At 35.7% G+C, this 26,819-nt stretch overlaps 1 protein-coding gene across 4 annotated transcripts in view; it reads left to right on the forward strand.

The window, feature by feature from the left end:
* Positions 1–26,819, forward strand: part of UBE3C (ubiquitin protein ligase E3C) — a 76,983-nt gene that overhangs the window by 36,445 nt on the left and 13,719 nt on the right. For 3 of the 4 annotated variants that reach the window (XM_037382583.1, XM_037382584.1, XM_037382582.1), the window contains 6 exons: positions 527–631; positions 1,698–1,785; positions 5,188–5,285; positions 7,496–7,628; positions 9,346–9,593; positions 22,968–23,180. In XM_037382583.1, coding sequence (XP_037238480.1) covers positions 527–631; positions 1,698–1,785; positions 5,188–5,285; positions 7,496–7,628; positions 9,346–9,593; positions 22,968–23,180 — 885 coding nt within the window. Of the gene's footprint in view, positions 1–526; positions 632–1,697; positions 1,786–5,187; positions 5,286–7,495; positions 7,629–9,345; positions 9,594–14,438; positions 14,544–22,967; positions 23,181–26,819 lie in introns of those variants that run through there. The other variant, XM_037382585.1, reaches the window with a different exon arrangement.

A 26,819-nucleotide genomic window follows, 5' to 3' on the forward strand; every position in this document is an offset into this window, starting at 1 on the left:
AGAAACTCCTTCCTTGTGGACAAAGAAGATCGACAAATCAGCCAAGTTGTTTGGAATCTGTTTTAGAATAAGAGGCAGTAAGGAATAGCTATATCTGTTCACATGTTTAATTTCTGAAAACTTGTGTAAGCAAAAAAGACCATTGTATAAATGACCTGGTTAGGTGTTACTTTCTTTAAATAAGTAATTTAATGCTGGTGATGATTTGATTAGGCTTCCCTGAACTGGCATATAACTTTTTACATGTGCAGGGTATTCCTAAGATTACTTAGTCCTAGGTAGTCCTGGTTCTTAGGTTTTTGAATAAGACTTTAATAAATCAATTTTTTTGATGGCTTAGAAGTGAACCAGAATTACTTATTCACATTCTAAGGTATTTAAGTATAAGAGCAAGTTTTTGTAAGTAAAAAATAAGAATTTCATACATTACTGACAGATTTTTTTAAAAAAAGTTTTTGCTTGTGGATTATACAGTTTCATTCGCAGTGCTAAATGTGTGTTGAATGTATGTGTTTCTGACACCTAGGTCATCACAAATTTAGTGAAAATGTTGAAATCTAGAGATACCAGGAGAAATTTCTGCCCGCCAAATCACTGGCTCTCGGAACAAGAAAATATTAAAGCAGATAAGGTAAGAGTAATAACCTTTTTCCACATAGCCTTACAGGTGCTGAAGTTTCAATAATAAAATGTTAGGTTCCTGATAGTATCAGTGATGTTGATGTTGCACAGATTTAATGTGTTTTAAAACTTGGAGTAAAGCTGCTTTTTTCTAATGTAAAAGTCTTGCACTTGTTAAACTTTATGGATTGGAACTGTGATTTAACATAAAAGTGGAACAATAGTGTAAGTCATCTGCATTTACAGAGAGGAGAATCAAATTCTGGTAGCGTTTTGTTGTGTTTTATTTTCTAGTTACTTTAAGTACTTCTCATAATAAAAATGCTAAATAAAAGAATTGCTCTATAGTGGGGAAAAATGCCTCAAAATTATCTTCCAAAATTAAATTCAGCATCATTACCTCGCCTAGAAATTATTTTTTTCCTGAGAGCTTTTGAAAAAAATGTCATTGTTTGAGCTTAGAGACTGTGTTTATGTGTGCAGAAGTAAACAGTAATATGAATGTGCAAGGACGTCCTTTGAATCACTGAAAACTTGGATCATAAGAAGCTCGTTACACCTCAGAATACCTTGCACTATTAGATGTCTTAACAGTTGGAGGTTTTGCGTGGAACAGTTGACAGTGAACTCTTCTGGTTTTGATGACTGCACGTTTGCTTGCCTTGTGTTCAAGATTTCCATTTCTCTGTGTGACAGTTCTTTATAATACTTAGCAAATCGTGCCTACACACCTTAAAGTACTAGTAGTCTTAAACTGTGATGCTAACCTCATTCTCAGTACAAAGTGAACAGAATTTATTTGACATCTCAAAATTCAGACTCGGCTTTAGTATCTTAAATACTGGAACTTATTTGCGTGGTATTTTTAAATGATACACAGACTCTATATTACATTGTTAACTTTGCAATGCAAATGCAAACTTTAAGGCATGAGTATAAGGAGGAGTGATTAGAAATTAAGATACTTAGGCATTCAGATGCATTGGATGTGACAGTTCTATCCATTTGTTGTGTAATAGTAAATTGTAATTTGTAATTCAGTAATGTGTAACTGTAAAATACTGTTAATTTCTTAGGTTACACAGCTGTATGTGCCATCTGCCCGACATGTCTGGAGAGTCAGAAGAATGGGAAGAATAGGACCATTGCAGTCTACTTTGGATGGTAAGATGCTTCTATGCAATTTTTGCTTTACTATGTCAAAGTAACAGTTTGCCTTATACAAAGAAAAATCTATCTTTTATAGAGCTCAGTTGAGCATTTTGTGTAAAAGTCTTAATGATAGCGAAAAGCAAGGCAGTCTTTCATAATTTTGTTTCTGATGCTTTAAAAATGTGTATTTGTATACATACACATTTGTGCATTATGTCTTTAGAATATTTAATGTATAACAGCTTTCCCTAAGCTGTTTCTGGCATTGATGAGGGGAAACGATGAGGTGGACACGAGATGTGTTAAAAATAAATGAATTAATATGTGTAAAAAGCAGTTGCATAAGGTACACAATAAAGTAGCAGATGATGTAAAGCACTAACATTTTGCTTTTACTGTATACTATAAGGAGACTTCTATATTATACATTAAACTGTAACAAACAAGCTTTAGGTACCATGATAAGTATTAATTACTGTTTATAAATATTTTCTCTAATTAGATAAGGCAGAAACTTAACCCTTTGAATTACTCAAAATATCCGGACTGTATGGAACTTCCAAAGAAAGATGAGAGAATTGGACCAACTTAGCAATGAGGGTAAATTTATGCTAGTTCAGCTTTTCATACCTTTGTAGCTTCAGTATTCTAGAACTTTACCTTGCTATGCTCAGGTAAAATACTCATTAAATCACTCATACTTGTGAAGATTTAATAATGAATTAAAAATGGGGCCTTTAAGTAGGAAAATCATTCATCTGCGATGGTCCATACTCATTCAAGATGATGTAATCTACTTGAGTATCTTAGCCAGATACAGTGGATCATTTAGAGAAGACCATAGCCTTTGAATACTGCCTCAGACTTGTACAGAATTAAGGGCTTTGTCCAAGGTCAAAACCTATGGACTACTTATAATGATGTTTTTTACTGGAATAGCTATGATGGTCTAAGTTGACTTTGATTACCTTATTAGTCTAGTTGCCAGATAACAACTAGCTTGTCCAGTGTAAGTACTTCTCAGAATTTTAAATTTAATATTTTTTCAGTTTAGCTTTTCTTTTTGGAAGTTGCGTATTCTAAGTGATTGTTAATATGAAATCTTTCAAATAGGTGTTTTAGCAAAAATTGCTAGGCTTCAACAGCCCTGTATCCTGTATACCTTGCGGACTCTAGACCAGTAGTCCCTGTTTCTTCCATTGACCTCCATGGCTCTTGACAGCTATACTGCCATGATGATCACTGTCAGACCTGTTGCGCATTTACTACTTCCAGATTCTCTCCCATGTGTATCGTCTTACTGTTCTTACATCGTCTTACTTAAAAGGGTCTTACTATTCCTTGCCTCATACATACAGCATCTTGAGCTCTTTCCCTTGTCTTTCTTCTCATAGTAGCCCCGGTTCCCTCTGTTTCATTAGTTGCCTTGGTCTGGGCAGTTGGTGGATAAAGGAATGTATGTGCTGCGGTTGGTGTGGAGCAGCTACATGCCCTCGCTTTGCTGGCTGGCTGCCAGGCAAGCTGACACACTGAACAGAGCAGATAACAGAGCTCTCCTTGCTGTTTCTGTGATCAGGTCACTAAAGGAATTTCTCTTCTCTGTTGAGCTGAAAATTTTCACAAAACTTAGTATTTTTGAGCTCCTCTGTCAAAGCTAAAATTCAGCTGGGTAGCTCAAAAGGGTGTCTTGGGGGCAAAATGATGAGGCAAGATGTCACTATGTGTTCAAGTAGATGCTGTTTTCATACAAAATCGGACTGAAAAAGATGCAGCCAACGTGAATGTGTGAAAATGAGCAGGTAATAGTGTGCACGACTTGTTTAATCCCTCTTGACTCCATATGGGTTAAAGCCAATTAACATAAAAGTACTGCTGAATCACATATGGTCATGTTTATTTGTGCTTTTTCATTTACTTAAATGGCAGACTCGTTAGTTCTAAATGCCCTCTGTATTGATGGCTCCATCCCATATTTCTCTTTAAAGAAAGAAGCTGTGATGGAGAAATGCAGATAAAATTGACTAATTGACTGGAATAATTGAACTGTCGAAGTCATGTAGTAGTTTACCTTTGCTGTACACGCACTTTTTCTTTAAAATGCTTTTAACTGTTAGCTTAATAGGCTGCATACATTGACTTTAATTAAAAATGTTTACTAAGTAAACTAAGGGTAATCACAGATAAGCATTTTATCAGAAATTCCAAAGGCTTGCAATGTTGAAACCTGCCCCAAATGAATATAAAGTTTTGGGTCACATCATGTGTAATTGGTACTTAAAATATCCCTACTTAATGTGCTTTGAGGAGTGGGGGGGAAAAAAAAGTGAAATTGAAGTGATGTCTAGTTGCAGAAAGGCAGCAAAATACTAGTCACCTCAGGTAGGAACCAAAGGAAGAACCTGTAACTGTCACGGTAAACTCTGGCTTTGTAATATGGCCTGTAAATAGTGACTGTGGATTCTTTTTTTTTTTTTTTTTTTTGCGCTAAGGTAGTTATTAAACATGAAAAGAAAACAACTAAGGAATTGTGGGTTTTGTTTCCTCTGTAGACTGAAGCTAGGTGGACCTTTAGCCACAGCATTGAGTCAGTGAGCAGTATCTTTTTCTTTTTTTTTTTCCCCTCTGCATTCAATTATTTACAGTCAGGTATGTGCTCGGCAACTGAGTTTCTTCCATGAGGTTGGAGCAGGGTTGTCACTTCTACTGCGCACCACCCAAAGTTGAGTTGTTCCCTAAGAACATTCTCTGTGGGTATGAGAAGGTTTAAGGGAGCTGCATGGTAGCTTGGGAACTGTATGTGACAGAGTGTATCTGTTGCTGTGGCTTCTTGAATTCTTTTTTAATGTTCTTTTCTCAGGCACATTATAAATACAATTACGGTGACCTTGCTGTTGAGAGAGAGAAGCCATTGAAATAAATGTTATCTTTCTGCTGGTTTCATTAGATTTGGTTTACTCATTAGTTTTTATGCCTAAAATTATTTGACTGAAAGTAGATGTAGTTGCAGGCACAATTCCGTTAAACTATTTTGCTTGTTGAGATGGGAATATTGTGTATTCCTGCGATGAAATTTCTAATTGCTTACAACTTCTTAATTGTCTTTTAGAATGAATTTTTTCTTAATTGAAAAATTAAAATGTCAATAATAAGAAAATAACTTTTTTCTTCTAAGATGAAAAATACAGGAGTACTTATTTTTATACATGTTTTGTTTTCAGTGTGTTTTCACTACTTGTATTTCAGTTTGCCTGTAGAAACCAATCTTTAAAGAATGGTAAGGCTTTGTTTAGTGAGTAAATTATTTTAATGTATGTATTGTTATACAGAGTAAATTGAGTCACTTGATACAAAATAAACTGTTTAAAAAATAAATGTTCTTTGCAAAATTTTAAAAATTATTATTTTTATTTTAAGTGGGCTTGGAACCAGCACCTCTTTCTGTATCTGAAGAACGACAACTTGCAATTCTGACAGAGCTACCTTTTGTAGTTCCTTTTGAAGAAAGAGTAAAGGTACCTAATTTCCAATTTAATATGCAGTTGTATTTTTAGTTTTTTATTTTCAGTAAGTGTAAAAAGACCTCTTAAGTAGAAACTGGATTGTTTCCCTACAGAAGGATACAGGCCATGCTGTTTTTCTATAGTACTCATGTGGCGACTGAACATTTAATTACTTTTATCTTCTTCTATTAGCTGTATTTTATAATGCATTAGAATTAGAAGCATGTATTCCAAGTGGCATGAGGTATGTTTACAATCAACTGCAGTCCTGATTCAATGATTGATCTACATGATTGCACCCTCTTGTGGTAAACAGAGCACTAACTAGTTGTGCATCTAATAAACAGCTTGCAAGGTCAAGTCTGGAGACTTGTGCAGTGGGTGGATTTACAGAGAATGAGATGGTGGATATCGGTTTTGGAAGAGTAACACCTAGAGATTAAATTTCTGCATTCATAGCTGTGTAGCTGAACTTTGATAGAGTATATAGTTTAAAACTTGGAAAATTCTTGTATTTTCCAATACAAGAATTACCAGATACTGGATACTCTTATAAGCAGTTACTGCGTTCATTTTCATGGTAGACTCTTCATCCTCCTGACCCCAGAGGATGTTACCCTCTTTAGCCTTAAAGCACATTGGTGTACACCTTTCAATCTGTTATTTACCTGTGGAAGGTAAAGAAACTGATTTGTATCAGGTGTCTTGGTTCTCACTGACTTAACCCATACTTTTGACAGCTTGCCTATGATGATGTTACTTCTTATGGTGTGTACTTTAGTCAACATTGCTTGCTTTTCCATGTGTTTGTCTGAATTAATTTTAAATACCTCAGTTATGTGTTAGGGTTCTTATTCTCAGGTCTAACGCATGCATGAACATTGGATTATGTAGGAGTCCAGACTCTATATCAAGAAGAAATTTGCTATGAGTTATACTTGTGTAGTAATTGTAATGAGCCATATCTAGCTGTGTTTCAGGGAAGAGAATGGTGGTGAGCATATTCTCATGCCATGTACATAAAAATAAAGTGTCTGCGGCTGTGTGTCTTGATGTTGTAGAACTGTAGAAAAATACAGGTCCGAAGGGACCTCTGGAGGTACTCTAGTCTGCATACATCCTCATACAGGAATAAATTCAGAGTTGGATGAGGGTGTGCAAGGACTTGTCCAGATGAGTTTTAACTGTCTCCAAAGATGATGATGGTTTCACAAACTCTTCATGTAACCTCTTCTGATACTTAATCACGCTCATTATGAAATGTTTTTTCTTTATGTCCATTCAGCATTTCTCTTTCTACAGCTTATGACTATATTCTCTTATCTTCCTCCTGTGTACCTTAGAGAAGAACCCAGCTTTTGCCTACACTGTAATCTTCCTGGTTGGAGAGCATCCTCTTCGCTAGCTGCAGTTGTCCATAGAAACAGTAGATTTGAGGCCTTACTTACAGTAGCTTTGTCTGCTGTAGTCAGATTTTCCTCTTTCGTGGCAAATTCGTTGTTTCTAAACATCCCTGAAGACTCTTAACCTTCTAATTTAAGAAGGCAGTCTCTAGTATTGGGAGATTGCATCCCTTGGAAAATGTACTAGGCTGTTTACTGAATATGGAAAAGATGCAAGAGAGGATGTAGTAAACAGACACTCCCTGTGTTGAGAGTATATTAAACATTGTTACACTTTAGGCAACCTGCGTCCATGCTACATATTGGCATATCCACTTGGCTATGTGCTATTTTGCCCTGGATTATTTGCTCATTGCTCCTAACAGGAGAATCTTACCTAATTTCTTATTACTGGGAAAGTTCCTAAGCATTACAAAACCCAATAAAAAAGTATTTACTATTATTGAGGATAACCTCTGTATGTGTAACATACTCATGGCTTTTTCCTTTTGTTTTTGAATACTTTGTATTTCAGAACTCTGAAAGTTAGGGAGCTAAGTCTGGAATCATTGATACAATATCTGTAGATGTGTCTCTTTGTGTAGAAAGAACTGAGGATGGTATCTTGGCATGAAAAAGTTTTTTGCATGTCTGTCCCCTCTCCTTCCCTCCCCTGGGATATGGCTCTGTATTATGTTTCTGCAGCTCAGTGAGAGAGAAGACAAATTGCTTGAAAGTGAGTGCCCAACAGCAACTCAAAGGACAGTAATAGTAGTGAATGACCATCTGTTGGTGAGTATTTAGATCTGACACGATTTCTCTTTTCACTTACTTTAACAGATTTTTCAAAGACTGATATATGCTGATAAACAAGAAGTTCAAGGAGATGGGCCGTTTTTGGATGGAATTAATGTCACTATCAGAAGAAATTACATTTATGAAGATGCTTATGATAAACTTTCTCCTGAAAATGGTAGGTTTACAATTAATTTATCATCAGCTTGTTTATAACATTTAACCATTCTTAACATGTACTTACATATTTGCTTACTTGAGTAGGGTGTTAGAAGTGCATCAGCTGTGAGGTGTGAAAGCTCTTACAAAGTTAAATTTCCTGATTTTTACATAAAGTGATTCTTCTCCACGTTCTTTCGATTATAGCAGTCTCATCCTCTTTGAACTAAGGAGGCATGTGTTAAACCTAATTTATGGGGCTTTTCTCCCCATTTATTTATTCAAATAACTTTACTTTGTATATTTATGTATGTAGTTCATTAGATATTTTCTGCTTTGGTAAATCAGTGTCAACAAATATATAGACTGCACAGAATTTGCTAGGTACAGTGTGACTGGTAAGGATAAAGCAGTGTACTTAGTAGTGGTAGTGTGTACTAGTATGTATTTTACCACATCGATTTAAATCATACCTTAGTGTGAAAGCAGCCTCTTTAGAAGTAAAATTCCAATATAGATAAAGGCTGCCAGACTAAAGTCCTTATTATATTGTATTTTTGTGTCTAAAAAGAATAATTGCCAAATACTTTGCCATGTGAATCTTGTCTGCTGTGCCATCTCAGCTTGTCCTGAAGAACTGTCTAGTTTAGAGAGGAAGAAGGGGCGGTGCTGATATTCTTGCTTAGTGTAAAATTTCGCGAGATCATGTATTTTCTTAATTTCCTTTGCTCGGGCAGTATTAAATATACTGTTGTATTTATAAATAGGATTTTGTGTTTCAATACCTGAGTTTAAAACTAACTACCTAAAAGAGATACATTTAGACTTATTTTTTTTAAAAAAAGTACAAACTATGGTACTAGTAGATGTACAGACATTTGCTAATGGGAGAGTATAAGTAAGACACTCGGTGGCTCAGTCGAAATTCTTTTGCTACCAGGTGCTAAAGATTCTTTCATGAATATCAGCTTCCCATAATGTGTGCATTTTTAGCACATGGAAGCAGTAGAAAGTTTATTGTTACTGGTTCATTACTGGTTGCTTTGCCTGGACAAGTGTAGTCAGTGCAAGGGTTTGCATAAAAGCTGTGTATTTGGTTAGATCTTTGGAAGACTGCAGTGAATTGAGCAAAAAGGTCCTCCTTTTCTGTTAGGTGTACATAGTTCAGGGACCTAAATACTGCTTGCTTTCTCAAGGAGCAGCCTTCTATGGAACAAGCAGAACATCTTCCTTCAGAACATGTTCACCTTTACTACACCTTGCTCATTGGAATTCCATGACATAGCAATAAGTCCAGAGTATCAAAAACATAAAGTTCAGTTTCAAATAAAATTATTTAATGGTGTAGCTTAATAGTCAGCCCCTCTAAGTGGCAGTGCTTATTGAAGGTTCCTTCAGACAGGAAAGTGTTGAACCTTGCAGTCACAATATTTTATATAAATAGAATTTTCAAATTATTCTTGGGCCTCTCTACAAGACTCTAGGATTTCCTTCCCCCTCCTAGTGTCTTTCCACTGCCACCTTTTGATGCTCTTAAAGCAAGACCCTTTGTACAAAGTGAGTTTCACATACTGAATATTCCCAAATCCAAGCCAGTAATAGAATTTTGATCTTATGTACTAGTTCAATCTTTTAATATAAAGTTAGTGTAGATGTTTGTATAGTTACGTGTGTGTATCCAAACAAATTTCAAGCAGATAGTTATGTTTGAATTTGTCTGTCTCTTTTCTCTGCAGAACCTGACCTAAAAAAGCGCATTCGTGTTCACTTACTTAATGCACATGGTCTTGATGAAGCTGGTATTGATGGTGGTGGAATTTTCAGAGAATTTCTGAATGAACTACTTAAATCAGGATTTAACCCTAACCAGGGATTTTTTAAGACCACCAACGAGGGCCTTCTTTATCCTAACCCTGCTGCACAGATGCTTGTTGGAGACTCTTACGCCCGACATTACTACTTTCTTGGAAGAATGCTTGGAAAGGTAAAGACAGTATTGTATAATATAAAGCTACAGCAGTACTGAAATAGTTCATAATATTTTTTTTTTGTTTTAGATGGGGGTAGATGGGGAAAAAGTGATATTTTTATAGAGTTGGGGGAAAAATAACTTTCAGATGTTGGATCTAAACATTATTTCTATATATCACCCAAGATTCTGGTTCCTTTTAGTAAGTTACATACTTGACAAGTACCGAGGATTTGAGATACTTTTGACTGCCAGTTGAGCAAAGCGTGCATGTGTCTGCTTCTGTGTTTGTTCTGTTGCTTAAAGTTAAGTTGATTGAAGCCAATAGAACTACTGTACTTATGGTGATTTTTGATCTGGAGCTTTCTGAATTTGACTACACTTAAACTTCCATCATTTGGGCTATATGAAATTAATAATTTAAGGAATGAACAGTTTCTAGTTGTATGAGGTGTAAAATTCTTGCTAGCATTTAAAATTTGCCATATGCATTTACCATACTTAAGAGCCTTATGCAAATTAACTGTCACTTAATTCTGGTTGGGTTTTTTGTACATTTTGCATCTTTATTCAGTTTTAGTGCTTGGTACTTTGCTGTGAATGTTGAAAGACTAACTAAACATGAATGTTCAAAGACTAATTTGAGCTAGGTGGAAGATGGGGGAGGAGAGAAAAAAAAGAGAGAAACCATTACAGATACTCATTACATTCAGTTTTCTTTTATGGTCTGGTTCAGTCATGAGGCTACTTTTTTTTTTAAGCCCTCGAAATACTTTTTGTAAAGCTAATAATTATGAAACAAAGTTTGGAATACAAATTGCATTTCAGAAAAAAAAAAGTATTGATTGCTCCTTAGCTATCTAAAACTGAAGGTATTTAAGATGTAAAAGTTCCCTTTAATTGCCTGAATTATTTTGGAGGCTAAAATCCTGTTTACTTGCAGTGAGATTTTTATGTAGAGTTGGATGTTCTTTTAGTGTAGCTGGAAGCAGTTTAAGAGGACGTTGTTGGCAAACTTGAGTTGTTGAAACGGAATGCTGTTCTTCAGAGTTGCCAGTCAACTGCTATAAACTGCCACTTTGCAGGCAAATTCTCTGCTAAGGTGTCCTAGCTTTTAAAATATGCAAAATCATTCAATAATGAAAATTTCAATTTGGCCATTTCAATAAAATAATCTTTGAAGGATGTTCCCGCTTTTAGTGTGAGACTATTTACAATAGTTTGTAATTCTGACCTATGTTACATATCCAACTTTTCATTTCCTTTCTGCATCTGTAGATTTTTGGAGTAGGGAAACACATACTGCTGTGGTATCATAAGGAAGTTACTTGACTCTAAAAATGTTGGTTTTTATCTAACATGGAATGGGGCAGGGCTTAATTGTCGCGGGGAAGTTTGAAACATTATTTTAAAGAAAAAAAGACTGTAATTTTGGATCCTTGTATTTCTTCTGTCAAAACAACACATTGCCTTCTGTAATTGGGTTTCAAATGTTAGCGTAAAGACAGAAGTTAAAAAATGTGTTTTTCCCATAAAGTGCTACAAGTATAGTTCTGGTTTTGTCTTTTTAAAAGCAGAGGTTCTATTATTTAACATTTGGAAAGCATAAATTGTTTTTGTATTTGCAGTATATTTACATAAGGTAAGAACTGACAGTGTTACTTATAATTATCTCTACCCAGGTGGACAGACACGTTTTTAGTAGTGTGTTTAGAGACTCGATGAATTAAACAGAAAGATAAGGCACGACCATACTATTCAAAACCTGCCAGTATTGCGTTCTTGGTTAAGTTATTGAATACTCACTCACCCGTCTTCAAAAATGGTCCATTTTATGCTTTGCACAGGGTTATTTGAGAGCAATAGTGGATTATTAAAAGCCCCTTTGTAAACAAAATAGATCTAATGCAAAGGAAGCAATCAGGCATCCACAGCAATTTCTTATTTGTGGAAACCAGTATGTAAAGAGCGCTGCCACCAAAAACTCTTAATGTAAGAAGTTTCAATGTTATCAGAAAACAAATACATTAAAATATAATAATTTATAGAAATTCTCTGTCTCTTGGTAGCCATTTCATACTAATACCCAAATGCATTTAACTTTCAGTACCATAGATACACACCTAATTCATTTTTTCTTCTCATCAGGAAGTTTCTAACAGCTTGACATCTTCTATGTTAATTATTCAGTTCAAAAGTAGAAAAGCCTAAAAACTTTAAAATTACCCTTAAAAACAGCCTATCTAAAAATTTAAATTCTTGTAACCCTACAAAAATTATTGACTACTTGGGATGTATTTTTGTAGTTAGTGAAGAAATTGACATTATATACTATACAAACTGCATGGCTGTCCATGCAGCTTTTACTGATCACTCGATGAGGAAAAGGCCTGGTAGAAATAATACCATGTGATCATGCACTTGCATATGTTGTCTGAAATAATTCTTTAAAAAAAAAAAAAAAAGGCAAAAAAGCAGACATTAATTTGCTTAAACAACAGCAGCACTCAAACACTTCCAAAGTTTACATTTCTCAACTTTCAGTGACTTTACTTTGTAATGTAAATATTATTTTAACTTTGGTGCCTTTTAAGCGTTTCCCTTTCTCTTCCTTAAAAGTAAAAGCTCATCTTACTGTGCACACCTCTGGTAGCAGTCTGTCACCACTGGTGGGGTTTGAAACTTGAATTCAAATTCTTTTTTTTTTTTAAATTAAAAAAAAATATTCAAAATTCAAGAATTCAGTTTTGCCCACTGGAAGGATAGCAGTGACTTTCTGAGGCCCAGGCTTTGCTTGAGAACTGTGGGTGCCCTGGGCTGTCAGGGACATTCAGACAGGTGTTCTAGCCCCAAATTCTTTGTTGTCCTCCCTGGAAAGTAAAGTCTTGTCCCATGTGGTGTCCCAGAAGTATGGATGTGACAGTAAAATTGGGCTGTGGGGAGGCACCTGATTCGGTTTAACTTCCTTTCCATGGGCAGAAGTTCTGGCAGCACTAAAAAAATCCTTCCACATGCAGACTTCCCTGCTGCAGCTTTGTCAATGTAGTGGGCTTGGCTCGGCAGAACACAAAAATTGTCATTTTTGACAGGCTACCAAAACTAAAACTGACATAGCCAGAGAAGGGAAGTTTGGAAGCAACACTTGAGAATCTTAAATGAGGATTCTCTCAGTGCTGATTCTTGAATGGTCTGCTGCAGACCTGGAAAGAGGGAAACACTGGTTAACCATTTCACCAGAAATAAGGATTAGTAGAACAGTGACAGATACAGAAGTAAAATCTGAACTTTACCATATTATTCAGACCTAAACTCAGTCTTGTATACCATATTATCTTTCTCCATTTCCAGTTTACATTTGTATGTATTATATGATGTTAATGTGGCAGATGTTGTTGAAAGGGACATTCTTTGCATTTGGAATTATTTGACATCAAGTAGCTAATTCTTATGATAATTTACTTACATTCAAAGAAGTATCAGCATTAGTTTTAAGAATATGGCAGGAAGTCCATAGGAAGATTAGAATGATAATTGTAATGGTTTCCTCATATTCCTTTTTGACATAAACCTGTCTAGTTCTTGTATGTATTATGTTTTGCAGTGATTATCTTTACACCTCCAACAAGGTGACCCTTTCTGACACTAAAGATTTTTGTCTAATACGCTCAGTATTTTTGGTTATACTGAATTCTACTGTCTCCATTTCTCTTCTCTTACTCCAGCATATTGAAGAGCTGTAGCGAGTCACGCATTCATGTTGCTGAAGCATATATGCACTATCTTTGAAATATAAAATTAAATCTCTTTTTCTAAGCAATAGAATCTGCAGTCCTTGGAAGACACTGGAGTTTTCTGAAATGCTTTAGGTTTGTTTTGGAAAGACTTAGCTTTTGTCTTAAATGGGTGGGAAGGCAGTATGAAGGACAATTTTTTTGAGTTACTGTTGTTTTGAACTGAATCCTTCCTTTGTGGAGCCAAGTAAAGAATTTTGATGGAAGAAGCAGCAAGGACTGAGCAAAAATGATGTGTTTATTTTAAATGTTTAAATCCATTATTTTGACGATGGATAGGTGAGACAATCTAGGATTAGTCTTTGATCATTAATATTTAATGTTACATAGAATTCAGTAATTTGCATGGCCTGGTGGATATTACGTTGATGAAGGTTTATGTCATATGACTTCTTATAGGTTACTGTACTGATTTGAGATATAACAGACCGTTCTGTGCACCTATCTAAATGTTTTTAGATGTATAATTTTAAAAAGGTTATAAAACGTGTATTTTCGTAAAACTGAACATTAGAAAGGTAATAGTAGATCACATACCAATTTAATTACCATAGCAGTAAATGTGAGGCCATTAATTACTGATTTGATTAGTTTTCTGTATCTTAAGAGTGTGTGACTTGTGGTTACTGTTTGTAACTTTGAATAGAGCTCTGATAGGTCATTTATTGTGTGACACATTATTCCTGGCTGGAAGGTACAATTCTTAGATTAGCAGTGTCTACAGTAAAAACCTAAAGTAGTTCTTAATCATCTTCGGGCCTTATCTAAAATAGATCGAATCAACGGGAGTCTTTTCGCAGCAAGATCTGGATCAGATCCTAAACTCTGAAATCATTTATAAGCTGCACATATGGAGTTAAAACCTTCAAGCAAGTGTTTCCTATAACATATTTGTGTGCCCTTTTTGTGCCAAAAGCTTGTAGAGAGAAACAAAGCAAGAGAACTGGATTTTGCATGCTTGAATATTTGATAGGGTGGTGCAGCAAGCATTGTACTGCTACTCTTCCTTTGTTTCTCTGACTGTTGAAGGGTTTGCTGTGGTTTTTTTTTTTTTTCTCCTGATTTTTAGGCAGCCCTTTCCCTTTGCTTACTGTCCATTTAATTAAGACCCACTTTGACTTGGCTTAAATCAGTACACTTGATTGATTTGTGCTGCAGCCACCATTGGTGCTACTAGTACCTAGAAAGGTAGGTATGGAATTATGGTACTGGTACAAAGAGGAGGTAATTTGTGTGAACTTTTTGGTTTATTAATTTCAGTTACCCTCCACGTGATTTTGTAGACTCAGCATTTTGCTTAAACACAAGTTAGCTGACGATCATTTGTATCGGAAAATCCTGAATCATCTGAAATGGAATCAAAACAGAAATTTACCATGTAAAGTGGCATGCTCTTTTAATTATACAGTTACAGTGCAGAAGCACAATCGTAAGAGAGCAAAATTGATACCTTATGGAAGTTATTTCGTGATTTATGAATGTAGATGTAAACTAATCTGAATCTATTTTCTGACACAGTTACTCAGCTTGACAATTCCTTTGTGTACTGGTTCATTTAACATAACCAATTATCTTTTGATTACAAATAGCTACGTTAGTACTAACCTTGTAAATATATGTCTAGCACTAAAAGACTACTGAAATGTGGTATTCTAACTCTAAATCTTTAGGAAGGAAAAGTGTGTATTGATGGATTGTGATATTTATTGGGTCATAATGTATTTAAATTTTCTTTAATGCATATGTTAGTGATTGTTTACTGTGATAAAGTGCATAGAGGTCTCTGCAAGGAGTTCTGCATGGAAAGAATTACCTCATGTCAGTGGTCAGTCCTCAATTAAAAGTTCCATTAGCAGATGATTCCTGCTTCTGGTTTGTGTACTGATTGCATTTTATTGCCTCTAAATCAGGTTCCTAGACAGGGAATAAATAAACAGTTAGAGTGTGTGGTAATGGTATCCTTATCTTTTTTCAGTTGGGAACACCTACGTCTATTTCAATCAATTAGGTTTGGAATACTTACTGAAATTCCTTATTCTATTTGAACTGTTTTCAAAAATGACTGGTTTCACTGCTATTAAAATAGAGATTTATCTTAGAAGCATATCCAGAGGTTAGTTATATAGTAGTAAGTGTTTCAGTTTTTCAGAAGACTAGAACTTGAATAAGGAGATGTCTTCCTTTTATCTTCAGTTCTTAATAAATTACGCTTAAATTTGAGACAAGAAAAAAATATATTAAGCCTTTACTGGAACTTCAGTAGTGAATGATAACTATCAGTTATCCAGCGCATCCACAAGTACCTCTAGTCTTTCCTTCTCCCATCCCTCAAACCGCCCAAATGACATTGATTGCAATTTATATCGTATGTGTGATATAAGTTACAGAGAGAACTGTTCCTATTGGAACAAAAAGAAAGTACTAAGCTGATGAAATGGTGGTTTTCTGCAGGTACTAACATTTCTGAAGTACTCTATTTTGGTAATAAGAACTCTTGTAATAAAATTAAATGCCCTATATTCTTAGAATAAAAATACTAGCATGACTTCCCATTTTAAAACTAAAAATTAACTCAAGGTCATTATACCTTATATGCTCCAATGGAGTCTTTGGAAATGGATTCCCACATTTTTATGGTAATGAGTCAGTCGAGGGTTTCTTTGGTGCTTATCACACACTTGCAATCCATTTTCAGGTATTTACATGGATCGTAGCAAATCTGACAGGCAGGCCCTTCGCATCTGAGTCTTCCTACCCCAGTTCTCTGGAACTTCTGTGAACTTGTACTTACTGATCTGCAAATTACCAGTGAGTGGGAAATCAGAAGTAAAGCCAATCTACAAAAGGCTCTATTTTTTCTGGAAAAAAAAAAAAAAAAAAAAAAAAAGTATTTTTACATCTGAGGTTGTAGCACTGCTGCAAGAGTGTTAATAAAGCACTCTCAGAAGTCTAATTACCGGCATCTAGTTGTGGAATTTTGGCCTCCTGCTCTTTCAAAAGGCATCTAGTATTTGAACAGAAAATGCACTATGAATTTTTGCAGCCGTATAGGGAAGATAATGTACCAGATTTTCCATTACTGTGGTCATATAATGCATCCAGATGTCTCTGCTATTGTCGAGCTCAGAAAACTGAGAAACAGTGACTTAAAGCTACCAGATAGACATGTTGCATTGTGACACACCACCTGATAGAATTAATTTTTCATATTGGCGTTAGGAACGGTATAAATTTGTTTTTGCTCACTTTAAAGCACATAATTTCTTACAGATATACTTAATAATTTTAGCTTTAAAATTACTAAATGCTAGCTTTAAAAATGCTTCAGATATAGGAATGAATACATGTTAACTTTAATGTAGCTTATATTTTTTAGTTTTATCTTTTTCATTAGGGTAGAAAAGGCTTTTCTGGCCCCAAAGGCTTTGTAAGTGTGATATTTCTCGAATATAAATAATAAGGTAGAAGGAAGTTCTAATGGTTTTGCTATTTTTCTATCATTTTTATTAATGGTTCTGTACAGCTTTGAAGATCTATTGCACTCTGTAAGTGCTAAGTATTATTTAATAGTAACTGTTTAAAATGACTGAAATAGAAAGGGTTATGGTCTTGGGGGCTGATTAGGGAAATACCTGAATTTAAGCTCAGTCATTTACTGCCTCAGCCCATAAGCCTTAAGTGTGTCTCTCTAGGGGTATGACTTTAGCATTGTTTAGGTTTTAAAATACAGTTCTGGGTTGTGAAGGACTAATGGAAAGTAGGAACAATGACTGATTAATTATTTAACTAAAAATCTTTCTTAAGTAGAAATAATGGAATTAATTGTAGACCTGAAAGTATAAGTAAAGGCACTAAAGCTGCCTTACAGTCAGGAAGGTTTAGTTGGTTCATCTGTGAATTTGTTTATGTAATTTGAACCTTACTCAGCATGTTGTAATGCTCACGTAACCTCTACTGTATACGGCTAATTTGTCTGAAATAACTAGCTTAGATTTTGTCCAGTTTTAAAACATGGCACAAAGTTGTTTCTTTCTGAAGAGTGTTGCCTAAATCTTGGAGTGTTATACCTTAACAATACCTCATGTGACCACATATTGCTTAAATAATACTGTGATAGTTATCATATATAGTCCCAGGCAGATGTTATTCCCATTGTGTTGAAAACAAGGAAGAAGTCCTTCTTGCCCAGAGAACTGCATCATTTTCCTTCCTTTCTTACTATGCGCTGTATACAAGTGTCCTTCCAGCTGAGATCATGCTTCTATGATACATTAAAGCTACTAATTGCATGCCTGTATTCTTAAAGTTGCTTGCCTTAAAGAACCATTCCTTGTTTCCACACATCACAGGTGCTTAATGAATGCATTCAGGATATTCATAAGTATCTGAACATATTTGTCACTTTAGATGACCAAGTTGTGATCTATATACTGATTTCTTTTGTAGCTACTCTGTTGTAATCAATTATAGTCGAACTATACTGTAATCACAACTAGCTAATATTTAAAAGAGTAACAATAGGCTTCAGTCCGTGCGCTTTGTGTGTGAAGTCAAAACCTATTAACCACAGTAGGCTTTCAGTTACTCTTGCTTGTTTTTAACTTTCTGGTGTGTTCTACAGGCATTCACACACAGAGGGAGGGAGGTGTATGAAGTTACTTTTACTGAATACTACTTCTTTCGTAGTGAAATAATTGCTTGGCCTTTTAACCAGAAAAAACTTCTTTTAACCCATAGATGTTAAAAATAAATAAATAAAAAAATTTAAAAAGCTAGCAAGGCTTCTTGGATAATGGGAAAATGCTGGGGTGAAGAATACCGAAAGGAATTTGTTATCAAAAACCAGACTTCTTTGTTTGTTCTGTTTTGTTTAGTTGTTTCAGAAGCTTTTAAGTTATTTTATTGGTTATCTAGATATGTCATCACTTTGCCTAAAAAGCATCCCTTACCTACATGAGTTTGAAATAGGACTGGGAAGTCCAGATTGGCCCTTTTAGCAGACATAACCTTTTAGCTTCTGGGAATGTGTCATCCTATGAGCATTACAGTGCGTGTGTGATTGCCCTTGATGTAGACATCCCTGTCTCTGCTTCAGACTAGCTTCTTGCCCACAACTTGCATATGCAAATTGCACTTCCATGGAAGTGGAATGCTAATAAATGCCCAGCCTTTAGAGGAGGAATAGGTATATAGGCTCTGTTAAGGTGTTTGATTCCCCTTCCCCCCATCAAAAGGTTAAAACCTAGGAAGTCAGATGTCATATTTGACCACTAATTGCTCCTTTTGTGACTCCCTATCTGGATTTTTTGCTTTATGTAAGTTGCTTGCAGTTTATGGGACTGCAGGATAGACACAATTGAAGTCAAGTAAGGGGCTTGGTAGATAAAAAAGTGGGGAATGTGAGCTCCCAGAATTCATTATAGAATGGCATTAGTCCCATCAGTGACGATTGTAAGAGTTAAAGGAAACTTGCCAAAGGGTGAGAGTACTTGAAGTTTGAGAAGAGTTTAGTATTAAAATGTATATTGGTTAAACTTGCTGGCTTTGAGTTCTTGAAGCAATGTATGAACAAGAGCTTACAGTCAAACGAAATTATTCACCTCCCTCCAAGAGCAAGCCAGTTTCTTTGTCAGCATTGTTGCCTGTTGGCTACTGGAGGAGAAAAAGAGGACTGCTTCTGTGGGGAGGGTGTGATTGTATTAAAAAGTAAATATATAAGTATATTCTAATGCTGCAGCTTCATATTGCGGCTGATTAACCTGACAGCTGGTTCCCTCTGTTAGAGGCGGGCACCAGTCCCTTGCCTGTCACTGAGGCTGGGCTCCTGCCTCCTTTATGTTGATATTGCAGAAGGCCTGTTCAGAGAGTTCAGTATTTCATCTCAAGTAATTTATAGCTCCCCAAGACAGTTCACTAAGAAAAAAGAGGAAAGGAGTTATCTCCCGTGTCGGCCATTAGATTAGCTGCAGTAAGAAAAATACTGTCAGGGTGGACTTCCATGGGCAACTGGCTGCTCTAAGGTTGTGCTCCCGTGGAAGCAAACGGTCTTGCTCTTCCTACCTGGTTTCAGCCGTAGCAGTGAGCTGGATCGGATTCTGATTTGAAAGAAAGCTCAACTTCAAACAGTGTCTATGCTGTGGTTTAACTCCAGCTGGTAATTAAGTACCACGCAGCCACTCGCTCACTCCCCCCTCACCCCGAGGGATGGGGAGGAGAGTTGGAGAGGAATGTAAAACTCGAGGGTTGAGATAAGAACAATGTAATAATTGATATAGAATAAAAATGAAAGAACAATAATAACAATGATGACAGTAACGGTTATAATGAAAAGTGGAAGGGAAAGAATAAAATCCAGAGGGAAAGGAAGAAAGGAACACATAGTGCATGGGGCAGCTGCTCAGCACCCACCCACCGATGCCCGGCCAGTCCCTGAGCCATGACCTGCCCCCCCGGCCAACCCCCAGGTATATACACCCAGCATGGCGTCCCATGGTGTGGAACACCTCTTTGGCTAGTTTGGGTCAGCAGACCTGGCTGTGTCCCCTCCCAGCTCCTTGTGCCCCTCTAGCCTCTTCCCTAGCAAGGCCTGAGGAACTGAAAAGTCTCACATCAAAGCCAGAACACAGCACTGTACCAGCTCCTAAGAAAATAATTAACTCCATCCCAGCTGAAACCAGGACAGTCCACCAACACCCCCCCACCCCCAAACCTAAAACCCAACATCACAAACAATGCACAGCACAAATAATCTGCAACTTCTGAACTTTATTCAGCATGTCATAATGCTCATGTAACCTCTATACTATACAATTACTCTACCTGCAAACAAACCCAGTTGATTCAGAAAGCTGGTTTATTTCATTTCTGTGGCAGGAATGGGTGGAATCACACCTTTTGGCAGAGACAGGTAGTTTGATCAGTTCATGCTGACAGAGAAGCAGGGAAGTTAGAGGGAAACTGAAGAATACAGTTTCAGTTTGTTTGGTCATGTTCAGATGTACACAGCATTTCTCAGCATCTTTGTGTGGTGCTGGAGCTGTAATGGTATAATTTACCTCTTTGAAACAAAACCAATTTTATTTACCAGAGTGTTAGTGCATTTTTTATTAAACTTTATTAGGATAGCTTGACTTTCAGACTAATTAAAACATTACTGTTTGTCTTGTTTCCAAAAAGACTTTTTTTTTTTAATACTGCAATTACTTGGCTAAGAGAAGGAGTAATTAAAGTTATTCTCAAGTTGCACAATTTATTTTATTTAAAAATGCTTTATATAGTTTTTAGATGAAATTATAAATGTTCACTTTGGAACTACCTGAAGATTAATAGTGATGCATTTGAAATGCATTATTTTTTTATTGATTCTTAATGTAGTAAATTACTGAAGTTATTTGGCAGCAAACAGAAGTAGCCAGTGATGTTGTTCACATTTATTTTCCTGATAGCGTCACAATTTGCATTAATTGCATTGCAGCTGCACTCACTTATATTAAAAAGCTTCTACTATAATTAATCCTTTTTATTTCAAATCATTTTGGCACAATTTCTAGCAATAAACACTCATAAAAGACAGACACTTGAAAAATAACATACAAGTTTCTTCAATATACCTATTGCTGTTTTTTCCTGACAAGGAATTATTGATAGGCTTCTAGGATTAAGTGTTGCAAGTGGCTAAGACTTAAGACCAGTTTGAAAAATGCTAAGTGGATTATTTTGCATAAAAAATAGACAGGTTTTGAATTTGTGTAATTAACCTGTGTTTAGAAAATACCTTGATTTATGTCTACATTTGTATTTCAGTTGCATACATTATGGAAATTTAATTTATAATCCATTTAGCTGATGTGATCATAGTTTTTAGTGCTATCATTTATTAGTCCTTGTATATTAAATGCTCTAAAGGCTTAAACCTGCCTTGTGTAAAAAATTACACCTCTACATTTACATTTTATGAGTCATAGATGGAATTCTATTTTAAATTCGGGTAGCTTTGATATATTTAAGGAATTACAATAGCTTTATTGTTACTAATGCAGGAACAGCAAACAGTGACCTTATACATTGCAAATTAATGATTTATCCCTCTAGTTTGCTTTTAAAGTCAACTATACAAATGAGGATTTCGACTTCTACACCTTGAATAAATCATATAGCTCTAAATATAATGCACCCTCTGGCTTTGAACTCGTTATTCTCAATTCTTTCTGCAAGGTCTAACTCACCTCATAGAAATGTTCTTTCAAAGGTTTAAGGAATTGTGTATATTTTTCTTAACGTTTTTGTTGGAATATCATTGAGTGATTACAGCTACATTTATTCTTCTTTTTTCCTTTTTTTTGCTCATTGTACTTCCTTTTCTAAGCTTGCAGCAGATTCTGGAGGAATTAAGGAATGACAAAACACTGCTCTTGAAGACTAAAAAGAGAACAAACAATGATGTTACGTTGATGATGCCTTTTCTGATCAGCTTGGCAGGGATATTAATGATACTGTAAAGATTTGGTTGTCATTGTTAAAGATGCTGATGTGGCAAACAAACTAGACAATGGGAAAGGCTAGGCACAGCCAGCATGTTTCAGGAATGGCAGCGGTCTCTTATTTTTCCTTTATTCATGTAGGCTTTCTCTAAATAATACCATGCTTTCTCTTTCTAGTGCTGAAGTCTCAATCTCACCTTGTTTTGAGAGCTACCATATGTACTTTTTTCTTCCCATGAACAAGAAGTTGTTACTTATTGTATGAAAAATATGCAAAGTTGCTTTGCTTTACATTGCAATGTGGTCATACAGTAGATCAACTGAGAGTGGTATTGCTGGAGTTCTGTGCATTTTTGAAAATTGTTGAGGAAACTCTCAGTTTGCAGTAAAAGTGTATTTTTCGTGAGTGCTGCATATTCAGGTCAGGCTCACTTTTGGTTCAGCAATTTTTTGGCAGGTATAACAGTGTCAGGCATAGGAAGGATTGGATGTACGGTACTGTCATGACTGGTAAGCTTCTGGTGGGGAAATTAGGATGGTTTGACGATGCCATTTAAGCAGTAGAATTCACCAAAAAGATACAGCCATGAATCTGTATAACATGCAAGAAAAATAGTTTATTTGGATTAGTTTTAACTGTACTGGTTTTACATAGTTATTTTAAAGGGGCTGACTATTTTACATGTAGCAATTGTTAAGAATGAGAGGATACTGCTGGTGAAATGCTAATGAAGGTAGAGATGCTAACTTTATATGGAAGATATTCTTGATGCAGTTGTGTTGTCCTTCAGCAAACTTTGCTTTTCTTGCCAGTCTATGCAATTAATACACTTTCTGTTTGTTATCATACTTTAGGCAAGAAGATTAATGTAAGTCACCACATAATTAATTTGTAAAATTTAGGAGCTTGGTATTTCACAAAAATACTCAGTTTTCAAACTTCAGATGAATGCTTTTAAATTCATGCAATATCTGGGCTATTGCTATACCAGAAGATCCTATTCAGGTACCAAATTAAGAAGGAATTACCAAAATGTTGAGAAATAGATAATAGCCTTTAGAATTCCTGCATGTACAACAATAAAATATAATGTGCTTTTCATTGCTGTGTTTTTCAGGCTCTTTATGAAAATATGCTGGTGGAGTTGCCATTTGCTAGTTTTTTCCTCTCAAAATTACTGGGGACAAGTGCTGATGTGGACATTCATCATTTAGCTTCACTAGATCCAGAAATGTACAAAAATTTGCTTTTTCTCAAGAGCTATGAAGGCGATGTAGAAGAACTTGGACTAAACTTCACTGTGGTAAACAATGACCTTGGGGAAGCCCAGGTAAGAATAGCTTTCACTTTTTTTTTTAACGACTGATGAATTGTTACTACCATGATTAATTAATTTTTAAAGTGATAGGAAATAACTGTTGAAGGTGCTGTGTGTTTTGAGGCATCATAGGGATTCTGACTCAGTATTGGGAATAGACAATAACTAATGTGTGCTTAAAAAAAACACTTTTGATGACAAGTTAAAGGTCTGGTCTTTTACGTAGTAAACTATAGTGATTATTTTCTAACAGACATACATGAAAAGTTCTGTTGCCCAAGATAATTTCTTCAACAAAATATTTTATGGTGTTTCTTTAATTGCTCTTCAAGTAACTGCAAAAGTTAGAGGATATGTAAACTGTAGAAGTACTGTCTGGTTTTGGAATCAGTTAGAAATCAGAATAGTTTTAAATGATAATCACCCTTTATTGTGAGATAAGCATTGTCTCCTTTAGCTGTCATTTTCAAAGTAGAGGTCCTGAAATCAGACCTTAAATATTTTGGGGGTTTTTTGAGGGGTTGAGACACCAGGTGAGTCAGGAGGGAGAAATGGGCATTCAGTGCTTCCAAAAAGCAGTTAGTTAGGGCCAGTTAGTTAGGTCCTTAAGTGTGAGTTTTAATGCAGTTGTACTATATAATTTGATTATGGCTTTTATTTGCTCTGTGTGAGTACTAAAGATCACTTATGTTCATAGTAGAAAATAAATGTCACTAGAGCTGGAAAAGTGTGCCTTTATGTGCTCTTACAGTTAATCTCCTTAGTTAAAGTCTTTGTCGTACTTCCTTTTTAATTTTTGAGGATTTAAAGTTGTGTACTACTTGTGGTCTACTTATACTTGATTATGGTATTTATTAATAATTGGATCAAAAAACTAGACCTGACCACATTATGACATGCAGCATCATCTGAATTCAGCTTTGTTTCTAGTGGAAGAAGCAGAGACTGTAAAAGGGGTAAGCAGTTCTCTTGAGTTTGCCTGGCAGGGAAGCCTGGGACTGTGCACATCTTACAGAAGCGGCAGCGAGATGCAGCAGCGAGATGCAGCAGCTAGTCCTGGAGATTGTTAGGTGTTCTCTGCTGCTGCTTAAATCATAGCAAGTTTGATGTCCAAGACTTCTGCTTTAACAACATCAGGCTCAGACTTTATCTTGACTTTCCTGTCATCCATTTCCTGTTGTTATGGGAGATCCTAAAACCTGGACTGCATTCAAAACAGTACCCTCAGATTTGCGGTTCATGAATGATACTGAAGGGGAGAGTCAACAATTGCCTGGTACAATACATCTTTTTTTCCCCTGGGTTACACTCCCTATATGAAAACTTCTGACCGCTGTCTTTAGAAAAACACTCAAAAACTTGAAATAAAGGCATGTGATACAAATGTATGCGAAAGCACGTTCTAGAACACCTACTCTATTGTACAGTATTGTACAGAGAGCGCCTGCTGCGTTGCAGCATGTGCTGTAAGTGACGGATACCAAATTGTGTTCTAGCTGCGTATTTGGTTACGAGGTTGCAAAGCACACAAGACGGTACTCTGCAATATAACCTAGAATTTTTGTGGAGGGCAAGAAAAATCTTTTGTTTGTATTCTAAAGCCATTCATTTCAATGCACTTAAAGTAATAGTTTTGTTGATCACAGCTAATATAAATGCAGTTTAGTCTCTAATTAAAAATAAGTAGTAGTGAATATTTTTGGGAGAGGTTTTGGTGTCCATACTTCATACATCTACTCTGTATGTCCTCAAAAATTAGCCACACAAATTAAAACCTACCTTAACAAGTAAAGTAGAAGGATATAGAAAAGAGGAAATAGCTCAGAAATAACATAAAAGGAGATCCAAATTAGAGATGATGTCAGTTCTACCTACTGCAACAAAAAACTGTAAAAAGAGAATTTTAACAAACAAATTAGGCTTGGCAAGAATCCCTTTGAGGGCTACAGCTTGTATTATCAAGACTTCTGATTTTTAATTGTTTGGAATTACTTTAAAAGGAAGATTAAATAGTGAGTTTCTGAGTAATTAAATGCAATGTAAGTTAAACTAAATATTCTTATGCTGTTTTGCTATGTTTACACTTGGAGAGAGAACGCTATAACTGTGAAGTATTAATCATCTTTTAACGAGACTGCATGTTTAGTGTAGTTCAACTAATTGTTTCTTGTCACAGTCTTCTGTGTTTTAATGCAACAGGTTACTTTTTATTCTTTGTTTCATTGCCTTAATAAACCTTAATAAATACATTCTGTCTAGTATTTGACTGGTGTAACCATTGCATACTAATATAATTGTGTCAAGGTAAGGCTAATTCACTTTGGGAAAAGAGCTTAATTTGCACTCCTTATGTTGAATGCACATTTTCTCTAGTTTTCAGCTAAACAACCACTTTAGTGTCTAATAAATTAGTGCCCAATAAATGCATCATAAATCTATCATTGTAAATAGCTATCCTCATGACAGTGTCCATCCAGCAACTGTGGCACAAAAGCATTATCTGCAATGAAAGACACATTCAAAAGAGGTTCTATTGCCTCGTGTCAGTAGTAGAAGGTAAAATTCTATTATCAGCATATTGATTCCAATCCTGTAATGTGCTTTTAGATCCCATTAAACTATTGTCAAAGTGCATTCAGCAGAAGTTGAAAAAGGTACTTAATAATTTGCACATTAGACGGCTAATTAGGGGAGCTATGCCATCAACCTTATTTTCCAACCCCAAATAGCTTTAGTTTTTGATAAAGAACTGTATAATGCAGTGATACCAGTTGAGATTTCAGTTGTTGGATCTGCTGCATAAAATGGTGGCCAGTAAAAATGTCTCAAAAGAATGTCAGCCTACAGTTACAGGTGCCTTCAGGAAGCTGTGTATATTGATTTTATTTTTCCTTTTATCTTGTAGATTAGATGGTGATAAAATAGTTCTAAAATGCTTATAATAAGTGTAAGGTTAACAATTCCAAGAAAATACCTCCTCTTTTCAGACCTCCCCCCACCCCCGCAGTGAGGAAGATGAGTTTTGTGGCTGTCCAGGGGAAGAGAGTAAGATTCAGACATGTATTCCTCATCCTGCAAAAATGTTAGGTTCTGTACTGCAGGGACTGTTCTAAAACAGTGATTTTTGAGATTACATGGATTGGAACAGTTGAATGTGATCAGAATACTTCATAATCAGAAGACTCCATAATTAAAGTGTAGAAGAACAAATCCACAGTAAAGCACTATAATATATATAGTAGCAGTTTCTATGAAATTCTATATAATATAGAAGTCAGTGTCAGGACACCTTTGGCTTTTTAAACAGATGTGATTGCCATTGCTGTTGCTGAAAATATGTTGACTCACTAAAGGAGAGTTTTTTGACTTTAAATTTTCAAGCCTTAAAAATAATTCTGAAACTGGCTGTCTTGGTGCCTTCTTTTCTAGGATACAGTGGCTTAGATGAATGATTTTGGAAGTTTTTCAGAAGCAAAATATTTAAGTTGAGGCTGATCCTTCTCAGGCAGATTTATAACACTAATGGCAAATGCATTCTTAGGCATTCAAATGCAATCTCCTACCTGGAACTCCTGCCTGAACATCTGGAAGACAGATGACAGGGAAAGAAAGAAAAGCTTTATTGACTTGTTTTCAGAATGGGGAAGAGCT

This window comes from Falco rusticolus, chromosome 4 (genome assembly GCF_015220075.1).
Source record: "Falco rusticolus isolate bFalRus1 chromosome 4, bFalRus1.pri, whole genome shotgun sequence".
Lineage (NCBI taxonomy): Eukaryota > Metazoa > Chordata > Aves > Falconiformes > Falconidae > Falco > Falco rusticolus.